Raw genomic sequence first — 27,114 nt, forward strand, 5'->3', positions numbered from 1 at the left:
CCCGCCGCGGGTTCGGATCCTATATAGGAATGGCCGGTGCACTCACTGGCTGAGTGCCCGTCACGAAAAAGACAAAAAAAAAACAAAAAAACCAGAGGTGGTTTGGAAAAATAGGAGAAGCACTGTGCTCTAAAATTTTTTCTCAGGCCTGATTTCTTACAGGGGTTCTGACTGGCCTGGTGTGTGTGTGCCCACAGCTGCAGGCACAGTGCCGGGGTGGGGACCTCATCTATCTACTCAGAGGCCTTGTTGGTAAAACAAGTGGATTGGGGTCTCAGAGTCTGCAAACCCTGAAGTTCCAGGCCCGAGAGGTCTTTGGCCCTTCCCAGAGACCAGAGCAGCACTGTGCACTTCGCCTGCTAGTTGGGATTACTGTGAAATGTCATCCTGACGTTCCCCACCTGAACAAAAAAGGCTCCGCCTCTGGGCTGGAACCCTGAAGTCCTTTCCAGGCCCCTATTCCTGGGGTCCCATAACTGCTGAGGGACAAGCAGCGCTGTCCTGGGAGAGGAGGACGCGGCTGAATGCGGGGCTCCGAGGTGGAATCCACGAGAGGCAGGTGACGGGCCTGGATCGTCTGTGCCGCTAAACACCTGCCTCCTTCTCTGAGGTATTTTCGCCTGGGCGTGTCAGACCCTGGTCATGGGGTCCCTGAATTTGTTTCAGTTGGGTACGTGGACTCTCACCCTATCACCACGTATGACAGTGTCACTCGGCAGAAGCAGCCACGGGCACCATGGATGGCGGAGAAGCTGGCGCCTGACCACTGGGACAGGTACACGCAGCTGCTGAGGGGCTGGCAGCAGACATTCCAGGTGGAGCTGAGGCACCTGCAGCAGCGCTACAATCACTCAGGTGCGGCTGCCGCAGAGGACCTCGCGCCCCTCCAGACCCTCCCCAGCAGACAGGCCCGAGGCCAGTTCGGTGCCTACCGTCTGCCCACGCGTCTTCGGAGCATTTGCCCGCTCCTGTCAGGCTGCTGCCCTGCATCTCCCCTTTCCCATTCTAAATCTGCCCATTCTCTGTCTCATTTCCTGCTGGCCAGGCTGAGTGATTTGCTTGCTTATGCATTATGACCTACTATGGTAACTTTCCCAGGGATATTTCTGGCTCCTGCATCTCTCTCCCTGTCCGCTGCACTCATAATAGCCACAAAGTGGATCAATTCATCATTCCCACTGCAGGATAACTCCCCACAGTAGGAACTGTTGTGTTCCTCTGGCATGCAGGAGGTACTCCACAAATGTCTGTGGATAGGTGGGCTTCCATCACAGGAACCTCCTGGGGACCCCACGATGCCATGGCTAGCCTGTGGGAGGTGTCTCCTGGGACAGAGGATGCTGCCAGCTATGCCCCCAGTCACATCGTTTGAGAGCACCTCCTGTGCCTGTGTAAACGCCTTCCTGGTTGCATGTGTGTTGCAGGGTTTCACACTTACCAGAGGATGATTGGCTGTGAGCTGCTGGAGGACGGAAGCACCACGGGGTTTCTCCAGTATGCATATGATGGACAGGATTTCATTATCTTCAACAAAGACACCCTCTCCTGGATGGCTGTGGATCATGTGGCCCACATCACCAAGCAGGCATGGGAGGCCAAACCGCATGAATTACAATACCAAAAGAACTGGCTAGAAAAAGAATGTATTGCCTGGCTAAAGAGATTCCTGGAGTACGGGAAGGATACACTGCAGAGGACAGGTAAAGAGAAAACACCTTGTTCCTGCAGCCCCAGAACAACTGGTGTTACACGTCACTTCCTCTGATCGAGGTTATAGTCACCCCATCCTGAAATCCATCTCTGTAGTTGAAATCCATCTCTCTACTGTGATCTATAACTCCCCGTAAGAACTTTACCTGGTTTTTAACCAGCATCTTGACAAGATCTGGCAATTTCACTTGTCTTGAGAGTGGACTACCTCCAGGGACACTTCCTTTTTGGGGTATCCAATGAGGCAAACCCTTCCATCTCCTGTCAATGATAAGTTGGGAAATACTTGGGAGCTGGAGTAATAACAATTGTTTAGCAAGTAAGGGCTCATGCCGCACCAGGGTGACTGAAAATCTGGACTTAACAAAGACAACAGAGGGTCTTTGCTTTACTAAAAGATTTATGGTTAAGACTCCTTTCAGTAAAGAGCTCCTGTTGCACCTTAAGGATATGATTCAATTGTCCAACTTTTAGTTAATACAGCACTTTTCATGTGTGATCTTATTACTGAAAATGAAATAGGTCTGTATCATGCTACAGGAAACTCCTAGACACAATGTGCCTTTTCCCACAGGAATCATCTTTAGTGGAGGGACTTTCCAGAGCTGTGGCAGGCCCGTAATGGAGGCTTCTGGGCCACAGCTATGAAAATGGACTGTCTAAAAGCATAGGCTTTGCAGGCAGATGACTAGACTCTGAGCTTCGACTCTCCCCCTCATGAGCTGAATGTTATCTTAATCTTACTGGTTGCAGGTAACAGAAACCTGTTCAAAATGGCTGAAGCACAAAGAGGGAAGCTATTTGAAAGGCAGGAATCTGGGCAGTGTAGGGATCCTAGGAATCAAATCCAAGATTTGGATGGCTTCTTCCCTGGGGTGGGGACATGGCTCCCAGCACAAATCTCATATCCTCACAGTTTCACCATTCCAGAAGAACGGGCTTCTCTCTTCCAGCTCTAGTTACCAGAAAAAGGCATAAGATTTCTGGAAATACTCAGACTGTGGGGCCTCTGCAGAGAAAGAAGCCCCAACTGTGGTCCTGGGGGGAACACGCCGAGGCTGTCACTGTGGCCTGCTTCTGCAATACATTCACTTCTTGCTTCCCCACAGCTGGTGTGGCTGAGAAAAAAGAACTAAATATACAACTTAAATCGGTGGTTCATCATGGAGAAAGACAAAACCACATATGCCATTAAATGTGTGTTCACTGTAAATCTTGCTTGATTACAACACTAAACTCTGCCCATTTATCCTGTTTCTGGCTTGTGACCCAACCGACGACATGAGCAGGGCCACAGCTAACCCATATAGAACATTTACGAAAATAAGAAAAATGTTCCCTTCCTCTGGGTGGACACTGGCCCAGGCCAGGTCACATGGGCTGGCCAGCAGAACACAGAGTGGATTTTGATCCTTTTTGTGCCCTCAGTGGGATGACCTTGTGCAGGGCACAACCTTACATGGCAGCTCCGGTCATAATCATATGAAAATGGATAGACATTGCCTGTGCAGGTTAAAGCAAATGAATTGATTTGGAGGGAGGGGTGATGGTGGAAAAAACCAAGTCAAGTCATTCAGAAAGTAGAACTAGGAGCCCTGTGTAGTCTATCCAAACAGTTAAAACTATCTGAGAGGTTTTACATGACCCTGTCATGGTGCTAGGAAATGAATTCTCAGACATCTCGGGGGCCCAAATATCTAATATTTTCTATTTTTTAGTAAGTCCACTTAGAGCTGTAATATAGTCTGAATTTTCCTTCCTGTCATCGTTTGGGTATTGGGTTAATGAAAGTTCTGAAAATGCAAATGTCATCAATCCTTACAAAGCCCTCATGCTGGGAAGTGCACGAAACTGCTCGTTCTAAGGAGGACTGGTCCTGTATGCTTTTCCCTCTCCCCTTCCTCCCATTCAGTGTCAGCTGAAGCCAGCAGAGGCTTCTGCACTTGTCCCTAGCGGGGGCTGGATATGACAGAATGTCTGGGGCCGGAAGGTTCTGGGTCCATTGGAACTGGCAGTTGGAGCCGAGGCGCTGCGTGGCAGCTGGGAGGTTGGGGTGACCTGGAGCCCCCGGCAAGGCGAGACTGGGTCTGAGGCAAGTGTGTGGCAGCAGCCAGGCCTCTGAAGACGCACACCAGGGGCCAGAGAGATGGCACAGCCACAGGGGAAAAGCAGCTCTGAGCACGCCCTCCCCTATGGCAAATACACTCAGGGAACAGGAGCTACAGGATGCCATGGGAAGCCACCAGAATGGGAAAGGAAGTGAAACGGAGAGATGAGACATCAACCTCACCTTGAAGCAATCTCTGTCTTCTTTCCTTTTTGAGGAGTCTGTGCAGATTGTGAGTTGTTCACAAAACAGCTGGGAACACACAGCATGTGCATTACTAGCCCCGCTGGCATGGTGCCATGGGGAGCCACAGGAGTGCCCACCCGGCTGCACAGCTCTGCGACCTTCTGCAGGAAGCTCTGCCTGGCTAAGCGGAATGCCAGCAGCGTTTGTACCGTGTGGTCAAAGTCCTTAAGAGAAGATGTGAACTTCCAGCTTCTCACAAGCTGGTCTGGCCATCCAACTGCCACTCTTCATAGCTGGAGCCAAGGTGCTAGGTGGAGGCTGCAGGTCCCGAAATAAGGACAGAAAAACCTTGCTGCTCCAGCTGAGGGGGGAAGGGCTCTGCAGCCTCTGCCACCACATTCAAACTCAACTGCCAGAGATGGTGAATGAGAAGCCGCCCTCTTAGGATGGTCCCACAACATCCAGTCACAAGGAAGCTCCAAAATCAGGCAGCCAATCCACACATAGGAGTACAGCTCACAGAGGTCACACCGATGCTTTTTTTTTAACTGATAGATAACATTGCATGTTTTTATCTTGCACAACATGATGTTTTGAAGTATACAGTACAAATGAATGAAATGATAGTGGAAGGAGAAAATACACATAACCTTCAAACTGCAAGACTCAAAAGGTGTCCTCCCTCCAAATGGAGAATCCAGGTTATACAAGAAAAAGACAAGAACAGATATGGAGACATAACATTGTCACCCCAGCTGTGGGCCGATGGGAGTTGTCTATGGTGAAACCAACTTCACGCCTGACACCCAGGTTTGACACGAGGGTCTTCAAGACCTCTGACCTGCGTAATCCAGCAGCCAAAGAGCAGATTTGCAGCATCTCAGTGGACAGCAGCTTCCTGCTGACAGCAGAGAGCTTCCTCACTGTGCCAGTGGGCAGCGGAAAAAGCATGCTATGATCAGCCACTAACTTGCAGAGGATCAACACCGCTCAACTGGATCCACAGGTCTTGAGAAACACTAAGCAGCTCTCTAGCCATCTTGCCCAAACCTGCAGCGGCATACGAACCTAACAATGAGAAGCCAAACTTGACAGGATGGAGCTTCAATGGGCACGTCTGGGACCCTGAAGAGATGTCCTCCCTTCCGGCTTATTGTTTCTTTTGAGTGAGAAGTTCCAGAGCAGAGAGCAGAGTTCCTCTTAAGGAATCCAGGAAGGGGGAGACACAGTTCTCGCACCAGTCAAGTAAGGCTTTGCTGTTCATGCCTTCCAGCACAGGTGATTCTGGCCACTGCCTGCCGCGACGACGCAATGGAAACTTCCTGCCATCCTCTTCCTCCCAGCTGAATCCTCCTCTCTGAGCTGCTGCCTTCTGCCTCCTGCAACTTGGCATCCTCTGTGCCCTGCCCTACCTGTAATGGAGGTGGTACGGAGGGCCCTGCATGCTTGGGAAGACTGCCTACTCATCCTCCCGAGAGAACCCTCTGATCTGGCATCTCCACCATGTATGCTCGCGGCTGGGAGGTTTACATTCAAAGACGCGAGAGCTCTGGGCCATGAAAGGGCAGGTCCAGAGAGGGCAGGTCCTGTATAAATCAGGCCAGGGCAGGTGAGCTGACCAGGTGGCATCAGTGACCACAGCAGCAGAACACGCACATCCCTTCCTCCTCCGGGGGTACTAAATGGGACTTCGAAATCTTTCACCTGCTGCGCGCCCAGTAGTTCTTTTCAAGCTGACTTCTGGAACTGTGTGTTTACCCTCATTTACCCAACACCAAAAATTGGTTTGGAGGCAGCTTCCATGTCTTGTTCCTCTTTCTCTACAGTTAGTGGGAATTTGGATACGGGAATTATAGGGCTTAGATCAGTACAGGGTTGTGTGTGACTGGCTGCAGTCACTGTCTCTAAGCTGTCTGTGGTACAGTGGTCCCTGTCAGGTCCGTAGACTCTACAGAGAGAACATCTGTTATGGGGTTTATGGGGGGAGGGAGCAGGTGTGACATGTCTGGTAGCCTCATTCCATGTGTTTAGCCTGTGCTCAGGGCTCAGACTAGCTATGTACAGTCAGCAGTGAGATCCTCATGCTCCAGTCAGCCTTTCTGCCTCAAAGAAATGTGGGCTGTGTTCCAGGAATCTGGGAACTAGAGTTTTCACCCCAGGCTTGAGGGCAACCAGTTTTCTCACGTATGGCTCTTTGTTTATTTTGTATTATTTTGCAACATGACCATTCTTGTAATTCAGACCTGTTCAAATTGAATTCTTTCCAAGTTGCTTTATCCTCCTTTTCCTGAGACTTTTGTACTTATTGTTTTCCTGAGTAATGGCATCTATAAGCTGATTTGTTTTAATCAGAGCTGCTGAAAAGTACCTGTTTTCAATAAGTTCTTTTGTTTTTTAATTAAAAAAAAAAAAAGAAGGAAGACCCCCACCTCTTATCAGGCCAGCCAGGTGACTAAACTTCCCCTTAATGAGAACAGCTGAGGCCCTGGGAGGAGCAGTTGCTGAGCCTCTGGTAGCTGAGCAGGGCCTTTTGTCGGTGTGCTGTCTTCAGGAAGTGACTTTGGTCAGGGACAGTGCACAGTGACTGAAGGGGCTGTAAATCTGGGAACCCTTTGGATTCACCTTCTCTCTACTCTTGATGGGTGAAGAACATTCTTTTTTAAAAACATTATTCTTAAAAAATCTAGGAGGGAAAGAAATGCTAACGAGAGGAGGACAGAGGGGAAATTAGCGGCAGTGCATGCCATATTTTAGAACTTTAGCTTCCCAGACAGTCCAATTTTATTTACAAATTCATCTTGTAGTATAAGGTAAAGCCAAACAGCACAAAGTCCATAGAGTTTGAAAAGCAACTCATATTCAATTTTTCAATCTTCAAATGCTATGAATTCTCTAAAAAGGTAATAGGGAATAATGTCCCTTTGGTCTCACTTTATTGCCAGGGAAATTACCAAAAGAAAAATCTTGGCTCTACCACTTCTACTTACAGAAGGTAAAACACTTAACAGAGACAGATTTCTGTTGGAGTTAGACTAGATTTCTTTTCACAGCCCTTAATCTCACGAGGTGAGAAGGAGTGGAAGTTGCCAAGCTGTTGGCTACCAGACCCATCAGTCTGTTTAACTCTGGCTAAAAGCAGAGAATAATGGGCAAGTTACCAAGTTTCCCCCTTTCAGCTCTGGCGTGAATTCTGAAATTGTGAAAGATTCTCACGTAACACACACGCATTACAACTTCCAATTGCCACGCCGTCCAGGGCATATGTAGCATTGTGATTTTTCACAGTCCACACAAAGACAAAACCAAAAATTAGGACTAAAAACTAAAGGTATTTTGGTTTTCCAGTTGGATTCATATTCTGGCAATTCTTTCAATGGTACTCCCCCATCCTACCCCCCAAATCAATTAAGCAAAATGTTCTTCCAATAAACATAAATTGAGCTCTTCCTCTGTTATCCATCACATTCTGCCAGTTCTTTAAAAATGATGAATACAGGACTAGGTGCTGAAGGCTGAAGGGTAAACACCCCAACTGCTCCAAGGATGTGCTCACAAGCAGTGTGGGCTGTCACTGTTGTCTCCTTGCTCGCCCCATTCTAGAATACAGCGTCAGGGATTACTTGGGCTCCCTTTGAAGCCTGGTAACATTGGGATCACTGAGGAGGAAACAGGTGTCCTTAGATATAAATGTAGGACCCTGGCATGTTCTCTTTGGCTGCCACAATTTGAAGCCCAAGAGGAGGACCTTCTAATTCACACTCATCTGCAGTGACTGCCCAGTCAGGGTGCAACGCAGGATCCAGTCAGTCAGAGGCAGGAGAGCATGGTGGCCCTACAGGGAGAATACCCATATTTTAAGTCGACTGACTTCCTAAATTGTCCCCTATTCAACTTCAGCATGACCTGGATCTACAACAGCCATTGTTTAGCAAACGCCTCAAATCAGTTAGGTCAGCTCACTGATACGAACATATCCAAACATAACTAAGCCTCAGGGTCACAGAACTTGGTCCCTGAACTAAAGGGAGTATCTTATTCAGTAATGACCAGCCTTGTTCCAAACAGGCCCTACTGACACACATAATCTTTTTGTGTGGCACAATAAATCTGGTAATAGCAGGAAAATAGCATGGCTTTCACATAGGGTAATCTTATAATTCTTTAAGATGCTGGTTGCTTCTTGTAATGTGGACTGTGGATTACAGTACTTAGACAAGGTCTACATTTATTTTTAACAAAAGACTATATTTTAATGCAAATCTAAGGACCATTCCCATTCTAAGTTTATAGAAGATTATTTGAATAAGTCTTAAAACTTCGTAAAACATAAATAGCCTACTACCCTACATCTAAAGCCCTTTGTAATATTCACATTTTTTTTCTAATTTGAAAAGAAGTAAATATTTATACATCAAACATTAGAGTTCAGTGTAAACATGGATGTCAATCACCCTTTTAGTTTTATAAATTTGCTTTTAGCTTTCATAAACAGGAAGATTTCCTTACCTACTATGATCCTAAATGAGCTAAAACCTCCTTCTTAAAAAAACTGTTACAAATATTTATTAAAAAGTGCAACTTAAAAGTTAGCTGGGCAAGCACATCATTGCAAATCACAAAAAGAAAAGGAAAAAAACCCAAAAAACTAAAACAAAACCACAAGAAATACAAACAAGAAAAAGATAAAAAAAAAAAATTAGTGTGCGGAGGAATGCACCCAAAAAAATGAAGTTAAAGCTAGAACTCTTCCCAGATGTTGCTGTTCTTTCCAAGTGCAAAAGAAGACAGTGAGGGGAGAATGGCAGCCTCCACTGCCGAGTTCTGGCTCTGGGTCCAACTGCTACTTTAATATCAGACTATTCATCAGGGAAGTTATAAAAATATCCTATGTACATGTGCACATTTCGGGCATTTAAAAAACCATCAGAAGTTTGAAGTTTAGTGTCTCAGCAGTTTCAGCTACCTAAACTCAAAGAATCTATCATTTGAATTTGGATTGGCTCAGTTATTTGAATGGATGATCAAATCAAGTTGTCATCTTTGGGGAAAAAAAGAACTAATTTCACCTACCCATCCCCGCCATTACTCACAGGGTAAGAGAAGTCTGGTCCAGAACAAGACTTTTCCTCGTACTGGACAGCCACCAAGAAAACAAAGTTTTTTGTCATTATGGTTTGTGAGTAAATGTAATAAATGTAGTAACCACTCCCAATCCCATCCCCCCAACATACAGTGCCACAGGAATACAATAACTGTCGATGAAGATAATCCAGTATCCCAATTCATTCAAGTGTGCTGCTGAGCTGTTTAGCAGCAATATAGCTAAGTCACCCTAAAAATGCAAGTTGCCTCTCTGGGAGGAAGCCCTGATACAGCAACATGAACTCGGCAAGGCTCTGGCCCTGACCTCTGGTGACATCACTGACCCTTCCTTAAACTTTGCCAACGTAGGGTCCTCTTGCTCTCTTTAATTGCTCCTGTCAATTAAAGCCACAAGTTGTTACCAACCCCAAGCCTCAGGGCATTTCATTATTTTCCATTAGTTATTCCTACCACAAAAAAATGCACCTGGAAAAGCAATTTCATGATACACTTATCCCTGAAAAATGAAACACTGCATTTTCTGTCACAAACTACTTCTGAGCCTTCTGTCCTTATTAATAATCAGCTCTCAGGGGCTAAAAAATGCCACAGCAATGGTAAACAAGACATACCCAGAAGCCCGCATTCGTGACAGGGTTCTTTTGATGGGACAGTGTGCGCTGTTTGAGCAGGGGGAAGGGTCTGAGCAGAAAAGAGCTGCCAAAGATATATGGAATGAGCAACAGCAAAACACTAGTGAGCGTGCTAATTTTTCTGGATTACTCAGAGTCCCTCCTCAGGCAATGAAGTCCAGGGAGGCAAAGCAGTGGCTACCTGCCCTCAAAACGGGACAGGCGGCATGGGGCTTCCGTCGTCATCTCTGTCCTCTTCCCACCAGCCCTCCCAGCACTGGGACGGCGGAGCTGTCTCAATTGTGGAGGCACACAGAAAAGTCAGTGCAGCAGGTTGCTCCTGGGGGAGGGTGCAAGTAGACGGCAGCTGACGTGCGCTCGCTTCTCCTCCTCCCTCGCTTCACGTGCAGGAGGAACTCACACCACGGCCCCACATCACAGCACTAAGAAGAGGATCAGCACGACCAACAGGACTGCAAAGAGGATGGCTATGGCACACCACTGGCGCCGATCTAGAAGGCAGGACAGGGGTATTAGCTCTCTCAGAGACTCTACTTTCTCAAGATACACCTACGTGAAATTTAAGGCAACATCTTCGAAGCACAGAAGGGACAGAATGTGCAAATGACGGGGGCATAGAGGATCTGGAGCCTGCCTAGGTGCCTGGTACTCTAATGCTGCTCTGTTCCTGGCCTGCACTCCATGTGCATTCACAACTTTGCAAGTCTCCTGAAAATGTGCCTCGTAATAAGTATGTGCTTTCTGTCTCAAGCCTTTAATTAAAACCTGTGGATCTTAGCTTTCTGCTGGTGGTTAGTGTATCCCTGGAAAAGGTGTTGGCATTGGTATTACAGATCAAAGCCTTTCTGCTTTAATCTCCCACCAAAGTCAAGTCATTTAATTCAACAATAACACCATTCTTTTCTCAAAAAGCACTATGGGAGGATGGAAAAGAGATGAAAGCTACTGCTGGTTGTTTCAGGAAATAAATAGCAAAAAAGCAAGCTCCAGTGAAAGCATGATTAGTTTCACACCACACATGGTCAAAGAAGAAGCAAGATTACTTAACCAGTAACCCTGTTAAAGTAATTTACACAGTTCATCTGTAAATGAGAGCAGAAAGTCTTTTCTGAAACCTTCTGCCCTACCAACAATTTAGAACTGCAGGCACAGGAAACAAAATGGCTAGAGTCCCCCAAATGGCTAAGAACAGGAAGGCCCTGTGGGACAAAAGGGCCCAGACAGGCCCCAGGGGGAAAGCCCTGTTCCAGCCCACAATTCTCACTGTGGTCCCTCAACTATACCACAGGTGCCTCGCAAGACGGCTGTGAGAACATGAACACCGTCACACACACACTGTGCAGTGCCCAAGGTTGGGGCAGAGAGGGCACTGCCATCATCAGAATGCTTCCTTAATTTGGGGAGATGTAGAAAAAACAAGCAATCTTCCCATAGCTGAGGGTTGGGTCTTCCACAAAGGGTCAGACTGATATAAAATAATTTCACTAGTCTATGAAAACACAGTTCAACTACTAGGAATAAGGGTTCCATTTAAATAGAAATATAAAGATATACTGATTTATAAAAGTTTATTTGAAAGCCTACAGAATTTAGCACACTTTAGCTATGGAGAATTACACTGTAAAAAGGTCTGAGTCTAGGAAAACAGACTGCACAACTCTCCACAAAGCAAAACATGAACTCAAAATTATTTTAAATATCATGGATGTCAAAGTCTTAGAACTGGACAAGAGAGCTTCCACCAAATTATAGTAAGTAATCAAAAAATACCTTCTTAATGGTGATCACCCTGGTCTACCTCAGACATGCTAGAAACTAATTTAGTAATTGTGGATAGAACAAAGACCCCAAGTCTACCCATTCCTTTTCTGAAGGAGGACTGTTCCAAAGGGCACGGGGAGGCAGAGTTGCCCTACTACAGGTAACACTTTTAACCTGTTTTAACCTGTTGCTTCAATGGTCAAGAAAACCTAAATATCTAGCATTCTTTTTTCTATTTAAAAATGTTGAATCTCCAGTTTCCAGACCACATGTAAGGAACTTAGAAGTCACAACTCCATCCTAACAAGTAAAAAGCTGAACAAACTGAAAAATCAACTCTTCTTGATCCATCAAAGAAGTGAGGTCACAGGTCAAACCGCCACCCCTAAAAGTAGAGAAATGTATAGGCAAATACAGAGAATCACAGCTTAGAGCAGAAACCCATGAGCAGCAACCTCCACAGGAACCAGCTCCAAGGCAGGGAAACTGGAACTATAACTGATGAAGTGCTAGAGGCTCAGTATGGACAAGACTGAGAAAAAATCCCAGGGGGACCCAGTCACAGGAGACCCCACACTTTTGTGAGTTTTATCTCCAGGAGCTTGACCAGGTCCTTAGTGAATATTGGAGAAAAATCCCCTCATGCCTCCAGCAGGTGGAGGAGAAAAGAAATCATTTACGCCAGAGCACTGTGTTCTTAAAAGAGTCTGCCCTCAGGAGAAACTATTTTATCAGAGTCTAACCTGCTGGGGTTTTATTAGAGCCTAATGATCTGGGGGATGGGAAAAAGCCAATTCTAGCCCACTCTAGCCTACCATATGGGAGAAGAAAAAAACCCAACTCCGGCCCATGCTAACCATCCTTTCCCACCTAAAGGTGGAAAAACTGGAGAAGCGCTGGTGAAGTTCACAGTTTAGGAGCACAGGCTCACCAAAAGGCTGAAATCTAATCACTGCACTATAGAATGCCCACCTTCCCAACCTTACCACATTACTTAAGACCTATTCACCACGCTTCCTTTTACCCAGAATATCATATCCACCTTCCAACAAAAAATTACAAGGCATACTAAAAGGCAAAAACCAACAGTTTGAAGACACTGAAAAAGCACTCAAATGAGAGTCAGATGTGGCAGGAATTTGGAAATATTAGAACAGGAATTTTTAAAAAGTAAGATTAATACACTAAGGGCTTTAATGGCAAAAGTAGACAACATGCAAGAATAGATGCATAATGTAAGCAGAGAGAAGAGAATTCTAAGCATCAAAAAGAAATGCTAGAGATCAGAAACACAGTAATACAAATGAAGAATGCCTTTGATGGGCTCATTAATAGACTGGACATGGCTGAGAAAACAATCTCTGAACTTGAGGATTTGTCAACAGAAACCTCCAAAACCAGAAAGCAAAGAAAAAAGATTAAAAAAAAAGAAAACAGGAACAGAATATCCAAGAACTGTGGGACAACTACAAGATTTACTATAACATTAATCAAGACAGTGTGGTATAAGCAGAATAGATACATAGACCAATGGAACTGATGGAGAGCGCAGAAACAGACCCACATAAATAGAGTCAACTGATCTTTGACAAAGCAGCAGAGACAACACAACAGAACAAAGACTATCTTTTGACAAATGGTGCTGAAACCGCTGGACATCCACATGCAAAAACTGAAATCTAGATATATACTTTATACCCCTCACAAAAATTAACTCAAAATGGATCATAGACATAAATGTAAAATGAAAACTATAAAACTTTTGAAAGATAACATAAGAGAAAATCTAGATGATCTTGGGTATGGCAATGTTTTTTAGATACAACACCAAAGGCGCTGTATACGAAAGATATAATTGATATCAGGACTTCATTAAATTAAAAACTGCTCTGTGAAAGACACTGTTAAGGAATGAGAATACAAGCCACAGACTAGTATAAAATATTTGCAAAAGACACATCTGATAAAGAACTATTATCCAAAATACACAAAGAACTCTTAAAACTCACCAAGTAAATGAACAACCTGATTAATAAATAGGTAAAAGACCTGAACAGACACCTCACCAAAAAAGATGTAAAGATAGCATGTAAGCATATGAGAAGATATTCAACATCAGATGCCACTAGGGAAAGGCAAATTAAAACAAGATACATTATACACCTATGAGAATGGCCCAAATGCACAACACTGACAACACCAAATGCTGGACGATGTGGAGCAACAGGAACTCCTGGTGGGAACGCAAAATGGTACAGCTACTTTGGAAGACAGTTTAGCAATTTCTTACAAAACTAAACATACTCTTACCATTACCATCCAGCAATCACACTCCTCATTATTTATCCAAATGAGTTGAAAACTTATGTCCATATAAAAATGTGTACATGGATGTTCATAGCAACTTTATTCATAATTGTCAAAAACTGGAAACAATCAAGATGTCCTTCAGTAGGTGAATGGATAAACTGTGGTACATTCAGACAATGGAATATTATTCAGGGCTAAAAGAGAAATGAGCTATCAAGCCACAAAAAGGCATGGAGAAAAATGCATATTACTAAGTGAGAGAAGCCAATCTGAAAATGCTCTGTACTGTATGATTCCAACTATATGCACGCTGGAAAAGGCAAAACTATGGAGATGGTAAAAGGATCAGGATCAGGTTGCCAGGGACTGGGGGGAAGAAGGGATGAACAGGCAGAGCACAGAGGATTTGCAGAGCAGTGAAACTATTCTGTATGATACTGTAATGGTGGCTTCATGTCATTAAACATTTGTCCACACCTACAGAATGCACACCAACAAGAGTGAACCCTAACGTAAACTATAGACTTTGGGGATGATTAATGATGTATCAATGTCAGTTCATGAATTATAACAAATGTACCACTGTGGAGGGGATGTCCATACTGGGGAGGGGTGTGTGTGTGAGAAGACAGTGGGAACATAGGAATTCTTTGTACTTTCTGCTCATTTTTGTTCTGGACCTAAAACTGCTTTAAAAAATAAAGTTTATTAATAAAAAAAATGCTTACAATAATTAATAACCACTCTCATTAAAATGATTAGTTGACACCCTTCCAGGACAAAAACAGAGAAGGTTATTGCTTCCTTCTCCACCCCCTCCCCACTGCCCAAACTCACACACACTGCTTGTGTTTACTCCCTCCACCCAGGCATCCTGCAACTCTCAGCACCAGATTTCCAAAACTGAACCAGACTTTCACGTTTTGCCTTTCTATCAGCCTACACCCAAGCCTCCTACCACCTCCAATTACTTTCTCTTCTACAACTGCATTAAATAGGGGTTTTCATGCAGGACAAACACATGTCACACAAGCTAGCATAACCCAGGAGTGCTTTTTCAAAGCCATTTTCCTGTGAAGTGGTAAGATGCTTCCGTGAAGCATGAACTAGGTAAGCCCAGGACGTGTCACCGTAGCAGGTTTCTCCCTAGCACTTCTTGCAAGACTTCATGCATAGAAGGAATGGGTACTAACCACAAGAACTTTTATGACCTTAAGTGAAAAGTTTTAACCAGCTTCACAAGCTCAAGACCTGCCTCAGAAAGTCAGAGGGGAACAAAGGCAGTTTTTTTTCCTCTCAAAATATTTTCTTCCCCTAAAGGGAAAAGATGAACAACACAATGTTGGAAAGTGAAGAGGAAAAGATCTTGGTATCTGTCTGTTCAAAAGAGTGTATTTCTCTGGGTAGGAGAACGACAAAATAGTGTCTCTCTTGGGTCATTCCAAAAAGAAAGTGTGGAGTCTTGGCTAGTATCTCCCCATGAAGCAGCCGGCCACATGGGGAAGGGAGATGTTCTTCCTCTTAAGAACTGTGGACCCTATGTGCTCATTACTGCCTTGGTGTGCCTTAATACGCTTCCATCATGTATAGGTTTGATTAAAAAGTAGTGAACTTTCTCAAAAGTTACAGAGGGGAATGGAGACAAATGCAAATTGCCCATTTGTCAAATTGATGTGGACACCACCCCAGCAGGAGGAGGCCCTTAAGCAGTATTTCTTTGGTAGCAAGTAAAGATTAAAAGGAAAACACAGGCAACCTGTCGAAAATGAATGGTCTGTCAGGCTAAATGCTGTTTCCTGGCTCTTTTTCTTACACAAATATAACCAAAGTTCTTGCTTTGATTCCCAAACTTTTCTTTTGGAAGAAAGTAAGAATAAAGCATAAGCAAGCCTCAGTGCTATTTATACATACTGAGCCGCTTATCACAATGCAAGTACTTTCTAAATTATTCATACCCAGAATGCTGGGAGACAAAGACACAGTGCGTCTTTGTTCATTTGCTCTTCCCAAAACAAAACTGTTGCTGAAGTAGCTACTTGACTTTGCGACTAATACATACACTAGCGAGAGGCCTGGTGTTTCAACTGGTTATACTTCATTAAAACATTTTTTTAAGTACAGGAGTGGGGGTGGAACAGAGGGAATCAGAAAGATGACTTTACAAACTTTCTCCAAGTGTAGGACAGATGAACTAAGCTGGTGCCTGTGTGCCATATATGCACAGCTTCAGGCAATGAAGAGTCTGATAAAAGCATAAAGATACTAGCCCTGGAGAGAAAGTAGGAAGTAACTCTACCTATGAGCTTCCCTTTGTTTTGGATATAATAGGTCCTTTGCCCCTTAGGGCCATCTGTTGCCTTACAATTTTTTAAAAAACATTTACTAAGTACCAATACAGGGTAGACACTGTTAAAACACTTTCACATTATTATTATTTCATTTAATCATCACAATGGCCTTGAGAGGTAAAAAATCAACCTATTTTCATAGATAAGAAACTGACACACACCCCCAGAACTGTTATGTAACTTGACTGTGAGTTAAACTGCTGACAAGTAAATATGCATATGTATTTAGATCTTGCCTCAAAAGGTTAATTATAACATGTACCTGACAGTAGGAAACCAACAGATGAATGAGGTATCAAGAAATGGGATATTCTAATAAAGGGATGGTTCTATAGTCTAAGAACACTCAAACTACCTCAAGGAGTATCTCAGTCCCTCCCTGCACCAAATCAATCCTACCAGATAAAGAAGAGATACAGGATTTCCTTTGATTTAAAATATATTATTTTCCACGTAATAGGGGAGATGGGTTGTAGCAATCAAAAAATGTAAGAGTCATTGGAACATATCTTCCTGTATTTCCTAGTTTGAAAATTGTCTCTTCTTCATCCCCACCCAGATGCAAATTTGCTGGGATATTTCACTATGGATTTAAGTACAACAATTTAAATTCGATCTACAAGGCCATCTTATTCTGAAGTAGTAGGCATTTTTTCTATCAATGAAAGAAAGTGCAGGAGAAACTGGCTTCTTAATTACTACTTTAAATAAGTTCCTATTTTGGCAAGGAAATAGAAAAAAAAAAAGGATTTTGTAATTGCAAAGAAAGTTGCTCCAGTGGGAGAAAAACCACTAAACACGGGGGGGGGGGGGGCCCACAAAGCCCTTCTCCCAAGTTAAGGCTACAAGCAGAAAATAAGACCTTCCATTCTCTGATCCTAAAGCATCACAAAAAATGTGCCACAGGAAAGAGATCTATATGGGCACACCTGTGAGAGAACCCCCCACAGACAGACTTTCTAGAATTAAGGACGAAACCTTAGGCTTTATCCACCATACATACCACTGGTCATGTGAGACACCTTTGCAAGTTTCTTCATCACACTGTCCAGCCGAGACTGAGTGCTCTCCAACTCATGAGAGAAATCATCCAGCATGCTAGAGAGAGAAGCAGGCAGAGAAGGGAGCTGATAAGCACCAGGCCTCAGCAGTGCACTGGGCACAGAATCACATCAGGTTGTAGGTCTCCGTTTAAGCAACATAAAATAGGCAACATTGGGATTCAGGATCCCAATGTATTATCAAAAATTCTTAGGACAAGATATGATTTTGATTTTGGAATTCTGGGGACCTAAAAAAGCCTAAGTTACATATGCTATATATTAGTCAACACCCCCAGCAGGGTCTGGGGCAGTCCCCATAATTAAATGCATTAATATTTCTGCAGAGAAAACTATGAGGAATCATGGTTGCAGTCAGTTCAGGTGAGGTTTTTCTGTAACGTGAGCTTGCTGCAAATTAAAAAAAACAACACAATTCTGGATTTTTAGAGCTTTGTAGCTTTCAGAATTACAAATAAGGCATTGTGGACCTGGGTATACAATAATACAGGGTCAGTGGCAATGCACTGTGATAGAAAGAAGGCCCTCTGAAGTCAGACAACTAGGTTTTGCCACTTGCTTACCCTGCTGCCTTGGACAAGGCACCTTACAACTCTTTGAGACTGCTTCCTCACCTGTGAAATGGGGTGATCCTATCAGCCCAACTTCCCTCACATGGTACTTGTGAGAATCATGTAATATACAAAAACACTTTATATTAATATGAATTAAGGACTGTACATTAACCAAACAATATTCCCCTGTAAAGCACTATGTGCTTTATTATAAATCTGGAAGGCCTTAGGACTAACATCCCCGATGGGTGTGTGTTGTTCCCACTAGAACTGGCTCCAGTAGCTTTACACTATTTGCTGTCCAATGTGCAGCTGGGAAAGAAAACACCAAAATACTCTTATTTCAGCAGTGTCTATTTCATAAATTGCTGAACACTCCAGACTTTTCAACTTTTGATTACTATATGATTATTCTGAGGCTAGAATGTAACATAACAACTAGTACCAGGGGTCTTACTAAACAGGCTTTAGTAATTGACAGCATCAATGGCAGCTAGAAATTACTGGTCTTGGTCTGTGCCCACACAGGACACGTGACAGCCCTGCAGGTTCCTGGGCAACCAATTACTCATTAAATTAACTATTAAATAAAGTCCATGTTGACAATTAAATAAACAAGTCTTTGTCCCTTACCTGAATTTTCAAATTAAAACATTCTTAGCTCATCTTAGATCCTTGTGGCATCTTGGCCCTGAAGCTGTCAGGCCTATCCAGGCAGGACCAAACACTGAACACAAGAGCTCCCTTTGTGTGCTAGGTATGACTCTTCTTACCGAAGGTAAAATAAGCATGTCATGCAACCTTCGACCCAAGGACATCCACTAAACCAAGTTTCTAGCCCATATCTACCTAACTCAATCCAATAGAAATTAATGAGAATCATGTGTACCATTTTGCATTTTCTAGAAACCACATTAAAAAATTAAAGAGGTGAAATTAATTTTAACAATCTATTTTATTTAGCCCAATATATCTCAAATATTATCATTTTAACATGCAATCAAGTATAAAAATCATTAATAAGCTATTTTACATCTTTTTCATACTAAATTTTCAAAATCCAGTGTGCATTTAACACTGGGAGCACATCTCAGAGTTACACAGATGCAGTTTAAGGAGACAAATAGTACTACCCAGCTTTTGATGAAAAACCAGTTGTTTCCAAGGGGCAAGTGCTTTCAACTCCTCACACTATTCTCTCGGTGCTTTCTCCACTTTTGGAAGCAACATGCTTGGACCTCGGGATCCTGATTTTCAGTCAGTCAGTTACTGACTCAAGCTTTTATTCCCCTCCTGTGCATCCTTCCCCCTTCCCTTCCGCCTTCCTTCTGATATAGCTGTGTCATAATTTAATGAGACTGATATTCAGTATTCACATTGTGACTGAATAAATGCTGTTTGCAGTGGAGGGGTCTTGTGGTGAGAATCCTGGCCTCCCCACTGCTGGCTGAGCGTTCAGCTTTCTCTGGCCTGCTGAGTCCATCACCTGTCATCTATCTGCTCTCCAGGATCTAAAATGTTAGGCTATTGTTTCTTATTCCATGCTCTGTGTTGCCTTTAAAAAAAACCCTTTACCATTGTTGTATGCCTTTAAAAAAAACCCTTCACCATTGTTTTAATGGGCTTTAAAGAGGGAGTGGAGATAAGAGGTGTGTTCAGTTCACCATCTGTAACTGGAAGTCTCTCGGGCTCTATTATCAAATACCCACCAAGCTGCCTCACCAACAGAGCAGTTCAGGCCATTAGCCTCTTCCCACCCCTAAACGGAAACTCCAAGGTCAGAACTCATTTTAGACAGAAAATAAACATGTGTGTCTAGATTCCTGCTATTCCAGCCTCCTACCTAGTCTCCCTGCCTGGCCCCATTCCGGTACATCATCTAAATCACAGACAGCTGGGCCTTTCGACACCTGATCGTGCCATCACTCCTAACATCACCTTCACTGGTCTCTCAACATGCGTAGAAGAAAAAGTGCTACCTCCTCACCATGCTGGCAAGGCCTCCCCTGCTCTGTTCTCTACCTCCTTGTCTGGACCTCTGTGCTCCCCTCTCAATCCCCACGCTCGACACGTGAACCTCTGCTCCATGCACCCCCTCTCACCTCACTTGGCTATCTTCTCCACATCTCTCAGGTTCCAGTTAACCCCTCTTTCTCAGGGACCTTGGGCTAAGTTCGAGCTCTCCAGGTGGCACATATTGGTCCTATCGCAACGACCCTCCGCTTCACTGTCATCACTTAATGACTTGCCTGAATTTATACTATGTCTGTTCAACTTAGCAAGTGGCAAACTCTCTGAACAGCAGAGACAGTGTTTATTCTGTTTGCTCTTAAACCTCCAGGGCCTCCCAGAGGGCCTGTTGTAGAACAGGTGCCCAGTAAGAATTTATAATGAATAAACGTATAATGACAAACATCAGATTGAGATAGCCAAGTTTCTAAAATACCCTAGTGGGATGTCTTATTATTTTTCTTCACACAAAAAAATTTGTAAAATGGAAAAGGTATTGTGTGGAAGTACTGTAAGAATGCTGTTTTTGCTATCATACTTCAGAATGCAAAAGATATTGTTCTTAATGAAAAACAAACCCAAGTTATGTTTTCTTGTTTTTAATTACTTTTTTTTTGATAAGGAAAAATTTCTGTTAGTTGGACTTATGTTTATAAGTTGTTTCTTTTTTATAAAGTTACAATTTAATATGCAAAGCAAAAAGTTTTGTTCAATGTAGGAGGAAAGTCATGGGATGATAAAGTTAAGTTAGCTCATTTTCTGTCCTGTTCAGAACAAAAAATCTCCAGAGGTCACAGAGCTTTATCTGTTTCACGTTCTCATTCATAACTATACTTCAAGTATCTGCTCGGAGGAATTTGTATCTGTTTTTAGAGGTGTTTAAAAATAATAACTTCGCCTTAACCCGTTGTGAATTTTATTGGATAGATTTGCTTCTTTGGGGGAGGTTAGTCTGTAAAACAGAAGAAAAATGCAGCTATAAATAAAATAGCTTTTAGTTTTACCAGCCATGTACTGCCAGGCTTTTGAGGGTTTCACAGGATGGCATTTCCCCTCCATTTCACTGCAGTAAGAGGGGCATCTCAATACTCACACTGCCTGTTCCTCCAGCTCTCCTCCGATGCGCTGGGACATGTTCTTCAGCACCCCAATGCTGCCAGAGACCAGCTCCAACTGCTCATCCTGCTGTTCCACAATCAACTAGTGCCAGAGAAATGGGAAATAAGCAATTAAAATCCATCTTACCTGGTTCCAAGCCCAGCACTCTAGCAGCTGCTAGTTTTTTTGCCAACTTGGGACAATTCACATTCAGAAGCAAAGCCCAGAAATCAAAGGACCAGACCGTTGCCTCTGAGAACACACTGCTCAAAAGGATGGATTGTCACGCTACTGTTATCTCCTGCTGATCCAACTTGTGAATAGTCAGCAGGGCTTGCAACCACCAAGAGAGATTTACTCTGGTTGGCTGAAGTCCAATAAGGAAACAGACAATGGCCGAAAGCACACATGCAGATGACCACTGAGAAATGGGGATGTTTGGGAAGAGAAAGCCCATTGCCAAGATCAAGGTCTAAATCCACAACAGACTGCCACTGCTTAAATACAAGAGCACCTGGCAAATCTCTGGATGTGGGAGAACTATGCACACAGTCTTTTCCTCTCTCTTCAAGGATACACCAGAGGAGGCTGTGTCACTGTCAACTACTGACTGGCAAATATTTACTTTTAATTGTGTTGCATTCTCCTAACTTTCTATAAAAAAAAGTTTGCTTGGTTAATAGCAATTAGGTAGACAACTGGTTAAGCAGACATGCTAATAAAGAAAAAATAAAAGAACACATAACCTACATGTACACATAAAACACGCTATTTAAGAACCAATAGTTTCAAAGGGTAGATGATCCTCAAATCTCCAAATACATTATTAGCTTCCTTTTATTAGTTTGGCTATATATCAAAAGCACCAACACAGACATAATCTACTTCGCTTTTCTTCTACACCTTAACCTCCATCAAAGCAATCATTTTTATATATAATGAAGCCAACAAATAATTTTGAATTAAAAAAGGGATTTTTCTGAAAGTGCCTTTGTTGAAATTGACAAAAAGCTGAGCATACAAATGGAGGCTGGGGAAGAGGTTTTGTTCTCTTTTTAAAAAATCAATGGCCTTGTCTGTCAGTTCTGGATGTCTGGTCTGCTTTTCCTAAGAGACCTAATCAAGCTTGGTTCTCTTGAAACAGTTGTGCTCTAAAGGTTTTAAAACCCTTTATACATCAATCATTACACATCTAGACACAGTTAACTGTAGGTAACAAAACCCCATGGCAGACAGAGGACTTGGGGAGGTATCTTGCCTCCCACCTCCCCATCCTCAGGTGGTTAGTTCTCGGCAGTACCTGTTGCTGTGCCTGCTGCTCCTCAATGAAATGGGAATTGGCTAACTGGAGCTCTCGATCAAGGCGCCCATACTTATCTGTTGTTCCAGTGCTCCAGTTCTGGCTGCCACTATCTCCCAGCAGTGCCTATGTGAGTGGAGTCAGGAGAAACAAACAGTTACTATCTCTGAACAAGTGATACATCAAGAGTGATATAAAGAGCTCTCACATTTCCCATCATCTGTTCACCTGGGGCGGGCTTCTATGTAGTGGTCTAGGTTAGTGCCTGTGTCACAACTTAAGGAATGCCAGGAAGGGCCTTCTCTGTCTCCAAGCTCTCTCACGTGGTCTCTATCCCCTTAAAATGCAAATAGATGTCTACGATAAATAAATAAACACGATCTCTTTTACAATTTAAAAGCATCAGGTCTGTATTAGAACAGCTCTTCCTAGCACCAGTGGAAGCTCACAAGAGATCTATAGGTTTTAGTCAAACTGATTTCAGAGATCTAGAGTCTTTTTTATTTAAGTATGACCCAGGGAAGTTTGGGGATCCCCCCCACACACAGAGGGAGAGGAGAAGAGAGTTCCCTAGAATGACAAGAAGGTAAGTCATTGCCCCTCAAACACAGAAGGCCCAATAACCATCAATGTCTGTTAATTTTAACCCATGAGAAAAACCCAATGCCCTTCAGTTGAACAAAAAGGCTATAGGATTCCCCCACAACTGAGGGTTGCTTCACCAGGCAGGTAATGACCACAAGGAATGCCTGACCCTGACAACCATGGCAAGTGCTACCCTCAAGTCAGAGTTCTCCACCAGGGCTCCTAGACACCAGGGTCACATTTCCAAGTATGAATTCAAGGAAGCTTGTAGCCAGAAATGGGTAAGTTTGTGAATGTCTTCCTTATGGGAAAAGGCAAGTCAGAAATGTGAGAGCTCAGTTCTCAGCAGTTTGTTCTGACCGGGATTCCCCACAAGCTTTTCTGACTAGTCAAGGTGATTGCTCACACCAGCCATGCACAAAGAACCAGAAGATGCTGGCAACTAAGCTTCTTTCCCCTTGCAGAGTTGCCAAAAACCCCTCCACCAGCCCCACAACCTTCCTCTATATCAACACTGATCTCAACCTGACTTTCACAGGTGCCAGTCAAATGGCCAGCCCTCAGGGGCTAGGATCAGGGAAGATCAGGATGCAGAGCGCTAAGTTCTGAAGCAGTTATTAGAAAAGCTTCTAAGAAGCTCAGTTATTAAAAGCTCCTCTTATGAGAACTTCCAGCAGCCCAGGACTTCAGCCCAGTCAAGAGTCTGGATGGTGACTGTCTCTGGTATAAAGCAGATCCAAGGCTGTTTGTGGTTGCCTCTGTCCTGACCTGGTCTTAGGGCTGTCGAGATTAAAAATATCTGTTCATTCTTATTCAAAGATTCTAAGGACTTCTATGGAGGCCACTGAGACCTAATGACAATTTTTTCAGGGTCTGAAAGAGGCTACAGTGCATCACTAGTCTATAGACAGAGAGCTGGGCTTCCACCAGGGCCTTGTGTACTCCTGGGGCTGTAGTTTTTTCTACATTATCCATGGTCTACACTTAGGTGAGACATATGTTACAAGTCTTCTATATTTTATTGTGAAGCGGATTAGAGTTCATCAGTCTGAACCCCCAGGAGTCTGTTCTAACGGGAAAGAAGACGGAGACAGGTCCCCGACATTGGGAGATGAGCCTGTGTGTGGGTGCCAGAGTGGGAGGTGCTGGTGAAGCAGGGAGCAGCACAGCACCTGGCACCTCACAGTGAGGCTGACTCTACTCACTTGAGTGTATCGAGAAACCTGGCCTGCTATTCCTTGCAAATTTCTGACTCTATGACATTTCATTCATGGCCTAAAACAAAATTCCAAGTCGCAATTGGAAGGCAATATACAAATACCCATTTAATTTATGTTAGCTCCACTACACTACCTAGAGAATAAAACATTCAAATTAAAAATAATAGAGGATAAATGTTACCTACCTCACTGTCACAACTACTTCAGGTACTGTCACTCAACTTCCTATAAGCTCAAGTGCAAACGAAACAAGAACTCCAAAACTGGCCAGCTGTGGCCATTCACTAACTTCTTTCAAGAGTTAAAGCCAGCTGGAATGGGCGAGCTAATAGCTTTTCCTAGCTGTACTGTTCAGAAATAGAGCAAGGGAAGTAAATAAGAAAAAAACCCAAAACAATAACTTGAAAAATGAAATGCAGGTAAAGGAAACAAGAAAATTAAGTTAGGTGATATTTGTAGAACACTCCTCTTCAAGTTTTTATAATACCTGTTTTTAAAATTAAGTGGCTCAAGAAATGCCCACAGGTATAGAATAAGGATTTATCTTATGAGCCACTGATCCCTAGTTAATAAAATAATGAGCCAATTTCTCAAGAGGCTACTAAATGGACTATTGGTAACTTCCTGGAATCTGAATAGAATGAGGTAAAGACAAGTTACTTAAAGCAAATAATATCATTTTCCATGAAGTGCTGTGACTTCTCATAAAGTCTTTCTTATTCCTAAGCAAAACAGATATTCACAAAATATATAAAAACCATTTCTGTCAAAAAAAAAAATCTAACATTTTAACAGGCAAAAACATTCTCTCCCACCAAAAGAATCTCTACCAAATCTCAATCTAAATTCAAGTCTAAATTGCAGGTGACTGTTGTGTATTTTTTTAAAGGATTATATTTAACAGTTAGAAAGGAGTTTCTATCATACACCACAAAGTGTGTAATTAAAAAAAAATACTTAAAATGAAGAGATAGTTAACACACATTTAAGGTTCCTCAAATGTCTTTACATCAAAGTTTAATCATTAAACGTCTAGTGAGTTCTACAGGTAGGCAATGTAGTAACTGCTAGAGATTTAAAAAAAAAAGCAAACCAAAAGAAGACCATGACACAATCCTTCCTCACTCTCAAGGAGCCTGGAGTCCAGCAGAAAGACAATGAAGTAATTATAGCCCCTAGCAGAGAGCCTGGCACACAGAATGTGCTCAACAGGTGCAGAACAAACACATGAATGAAGTACTCTGTGATTAAGTGCTATAATAAGGGTAGGCAGAAGGTGCTATGGAGAAGCCCAGAAGTCCAGAGGAGAGGACCACAGGAGGAGGGGAGGGAAAAGTCAATAGCGGTGCTGGCACAGGCTGAATGGCCTTTCCACAAAACCTCCCAGTGTCACTCAGGGCCAGCACGCATAGGCCTCTGCTTGAAGACATGATACATGGATAGTCAGCATTTTTATTTCCAAATATCTAGCCATGCATTTTCTTTAGTTGATTCTTATATTGTGATGTTTTCTCACCTGTCTATTTTTTCTTTCAGCTAATGCCTGCACAGATGAAGTTGACATCTGATCCTTCATGTCCTAATGAGATAAGTGGAAGACCAGAAAACAAATGAAAAATATCCTTAGATTAAACAAAATCATGGTTAATATTTCACATATTTTCACACATAACTATTACTTTAAAAAAAAAAAAAAAGCATTCTTTGGCTTTTATTTTCAATCTCAAAAATAAAGGAAGTACAGAGAAAGACATTTCCTTAAAAGAAGGGAACCTGGATATTAAATTTAAATAGGAGGAAAGAGGAAGGTCTACTATTTATTGGGTACCTACCATAGGCCAGAAACAATGCTAAACACTTATACACATTATTGCTGAATTTTCACAAAGACCCTATGAAGCTAGTGTTATCTTCATTTTAAGGTTGAGGAGACCTAGGTCCAGGATTGCAGTGATACTTTCTCAGTCACACAATCAGTAAATGGCATCCCTGGAGTATACACAAAAAAGCCTGTGCTCAAGGGCTAGCATCTTTTTTACAACACATGTAAAAAACTGTGCACTTTAGTATATTTTATCATTAAAGGCCAAAAAGTACTTTTGCATAATGGTACAATGGGTCCTTCATTTTATTTCTGAGTTGAATTCATTTGAAATACAGACTTATTTCTAACACCAAAGTACATTTCCAGAGTGGTATCGAAAATAATTTTGTATGAAAAGGAAAATGAATAGATCCATTACTTAATATGAAGCAAAACATTTCATTAAATATGAGCCATTTTGCTTATCATATTTAACCACAACCCAATATGCTATAAAATGATCTGAACTAAGTGAATGATGACTGCAATACAATTTTTTTTTTTTTTTTTTTAAAAGAGGCTGTCAAAGTACTTTATAATTTTCTGGGGCCAGCCTGTGGCTCACTAGGGAGAGTGCAGCACAGATAACACCAAGGCTGCGGGTTCACATGGCCAGTTATATAGGGCTATTTGGGATGGCCAGTTAGCTCACTGGCTGAGCGTGGTGCTGACAACACCAAGCTAAGGGTTAAGATCCCCGTACTGGTCATCTTTTTTTGAAAAAAAAAGTATTTTATAATTTTCTGTTGGCAAATAGACTATTGTATAGATGCAAACGTTAAGGTATTACACTTTTAGAAACTTCTTCCAAGACCCATGATAAGTGAATGGTAGATCAGATGGTACCATAGCTTTTATAATTCCTAATGTGGTAAGTCAATAATAACCACGTTGCTTCAACTTCCAAAGCACTCGCTGATTTAACAAATATTTCTGATGTCTAATATGTGCCTGGCACACAGCAGTGAATGATACATATTAGGCCTCTGCCGCGTGAGCTCACATCATAGTGATTTACCTGAGTCAGTGGCTGAGATGGTGTTAAACATGCAGTTCTTGAGTCCCCACGTAGACCTAAGTCAGACTCTACAGTGCTTTTTAACAAGTTCCTGTGGTGGGTCTTACCACTGAAACTTGAGAGGCTCTGGTATACACAAATTCTAGAAGCCTCAACCTGAGACTGTTATGCGAATACCCATGGACTACAGGATTCCTTTTCTAATTATCAATTAAAGGAGAGTTTATAATATCATTCTGATATTCAA

General features: G+C 42.8%; 2 protein-coding genes across 3 annotated transcripts in view; one reads left to right on the top strand and one right to left on the bottom strand.

The window, feature by feature from the left end:
- Positions 1-27,114, bottom strand: part of STX6 (syntaxin 6) — a 77,617-nt gene that overhangs the window by 20,439 nt on the left and 30,064 nt on the right. Inside the window, exons 4-8 of one of the 2 annotated variants that reach the window (XM_063105028.1) lie at positions 25,502-25,564; positions 22,181-22,306; positions 20,876-20,982; positions 17,161-17,255; positions 8,568-10,229 (exon numbers count right to left, since the gene is read on the bottom strand). In XM_063105028.1, coding sequence (XP_062961098.1) covers positions 10,153-10,229; positions 17,161-17,255; positions 20,876-20,982; positions 22,181-22,306; positions 25,502-25,564 — 468 coding nt within the window. In that variant the 3' untranslated portion in view covers positions 8,568-10,152. Of the gene's footprint in view, positions 1-8,567; positions 10,230-17,160; positions 17,256-20,875; positions 20,983-22,180; positions 22,307-25,501; positions 25,565-27,114 lie in introns of those variants that run through there. The other variant, XM_063105029.1, reaches the window with a different exon arrangement.
- Positions 570-1,765, top strand: LOC134383304 (major histocompatibility complex class I-related gene protein-like; the record flags this gene model as incomplete). The annotated part of the gene is made up of 2 exons (XM_063104212.1): positions 570-855; positions 1,425-1,765. Coding segments are annotated over 2 exons (627 nt in total), but the record flags the coding sequence as incomplete, so codon positions are not given.

The sequence above is a fragment of the Cynocephalus volans genome, chromosome 8, assembly GCF_027409185.1.
Source record: "Cynocephalus volans isolate mCynVol1 chromosome 8, mCynVol1.pri, whole genome shotgun sequence".
Taxonomy (NCBI): domain Eukaryota; kingdom Metazoa; phylum Chordata; class Mammalia; order Dermoptera; family Cynocephalidae; genus Cynocephalus; species Cynocephalus volans.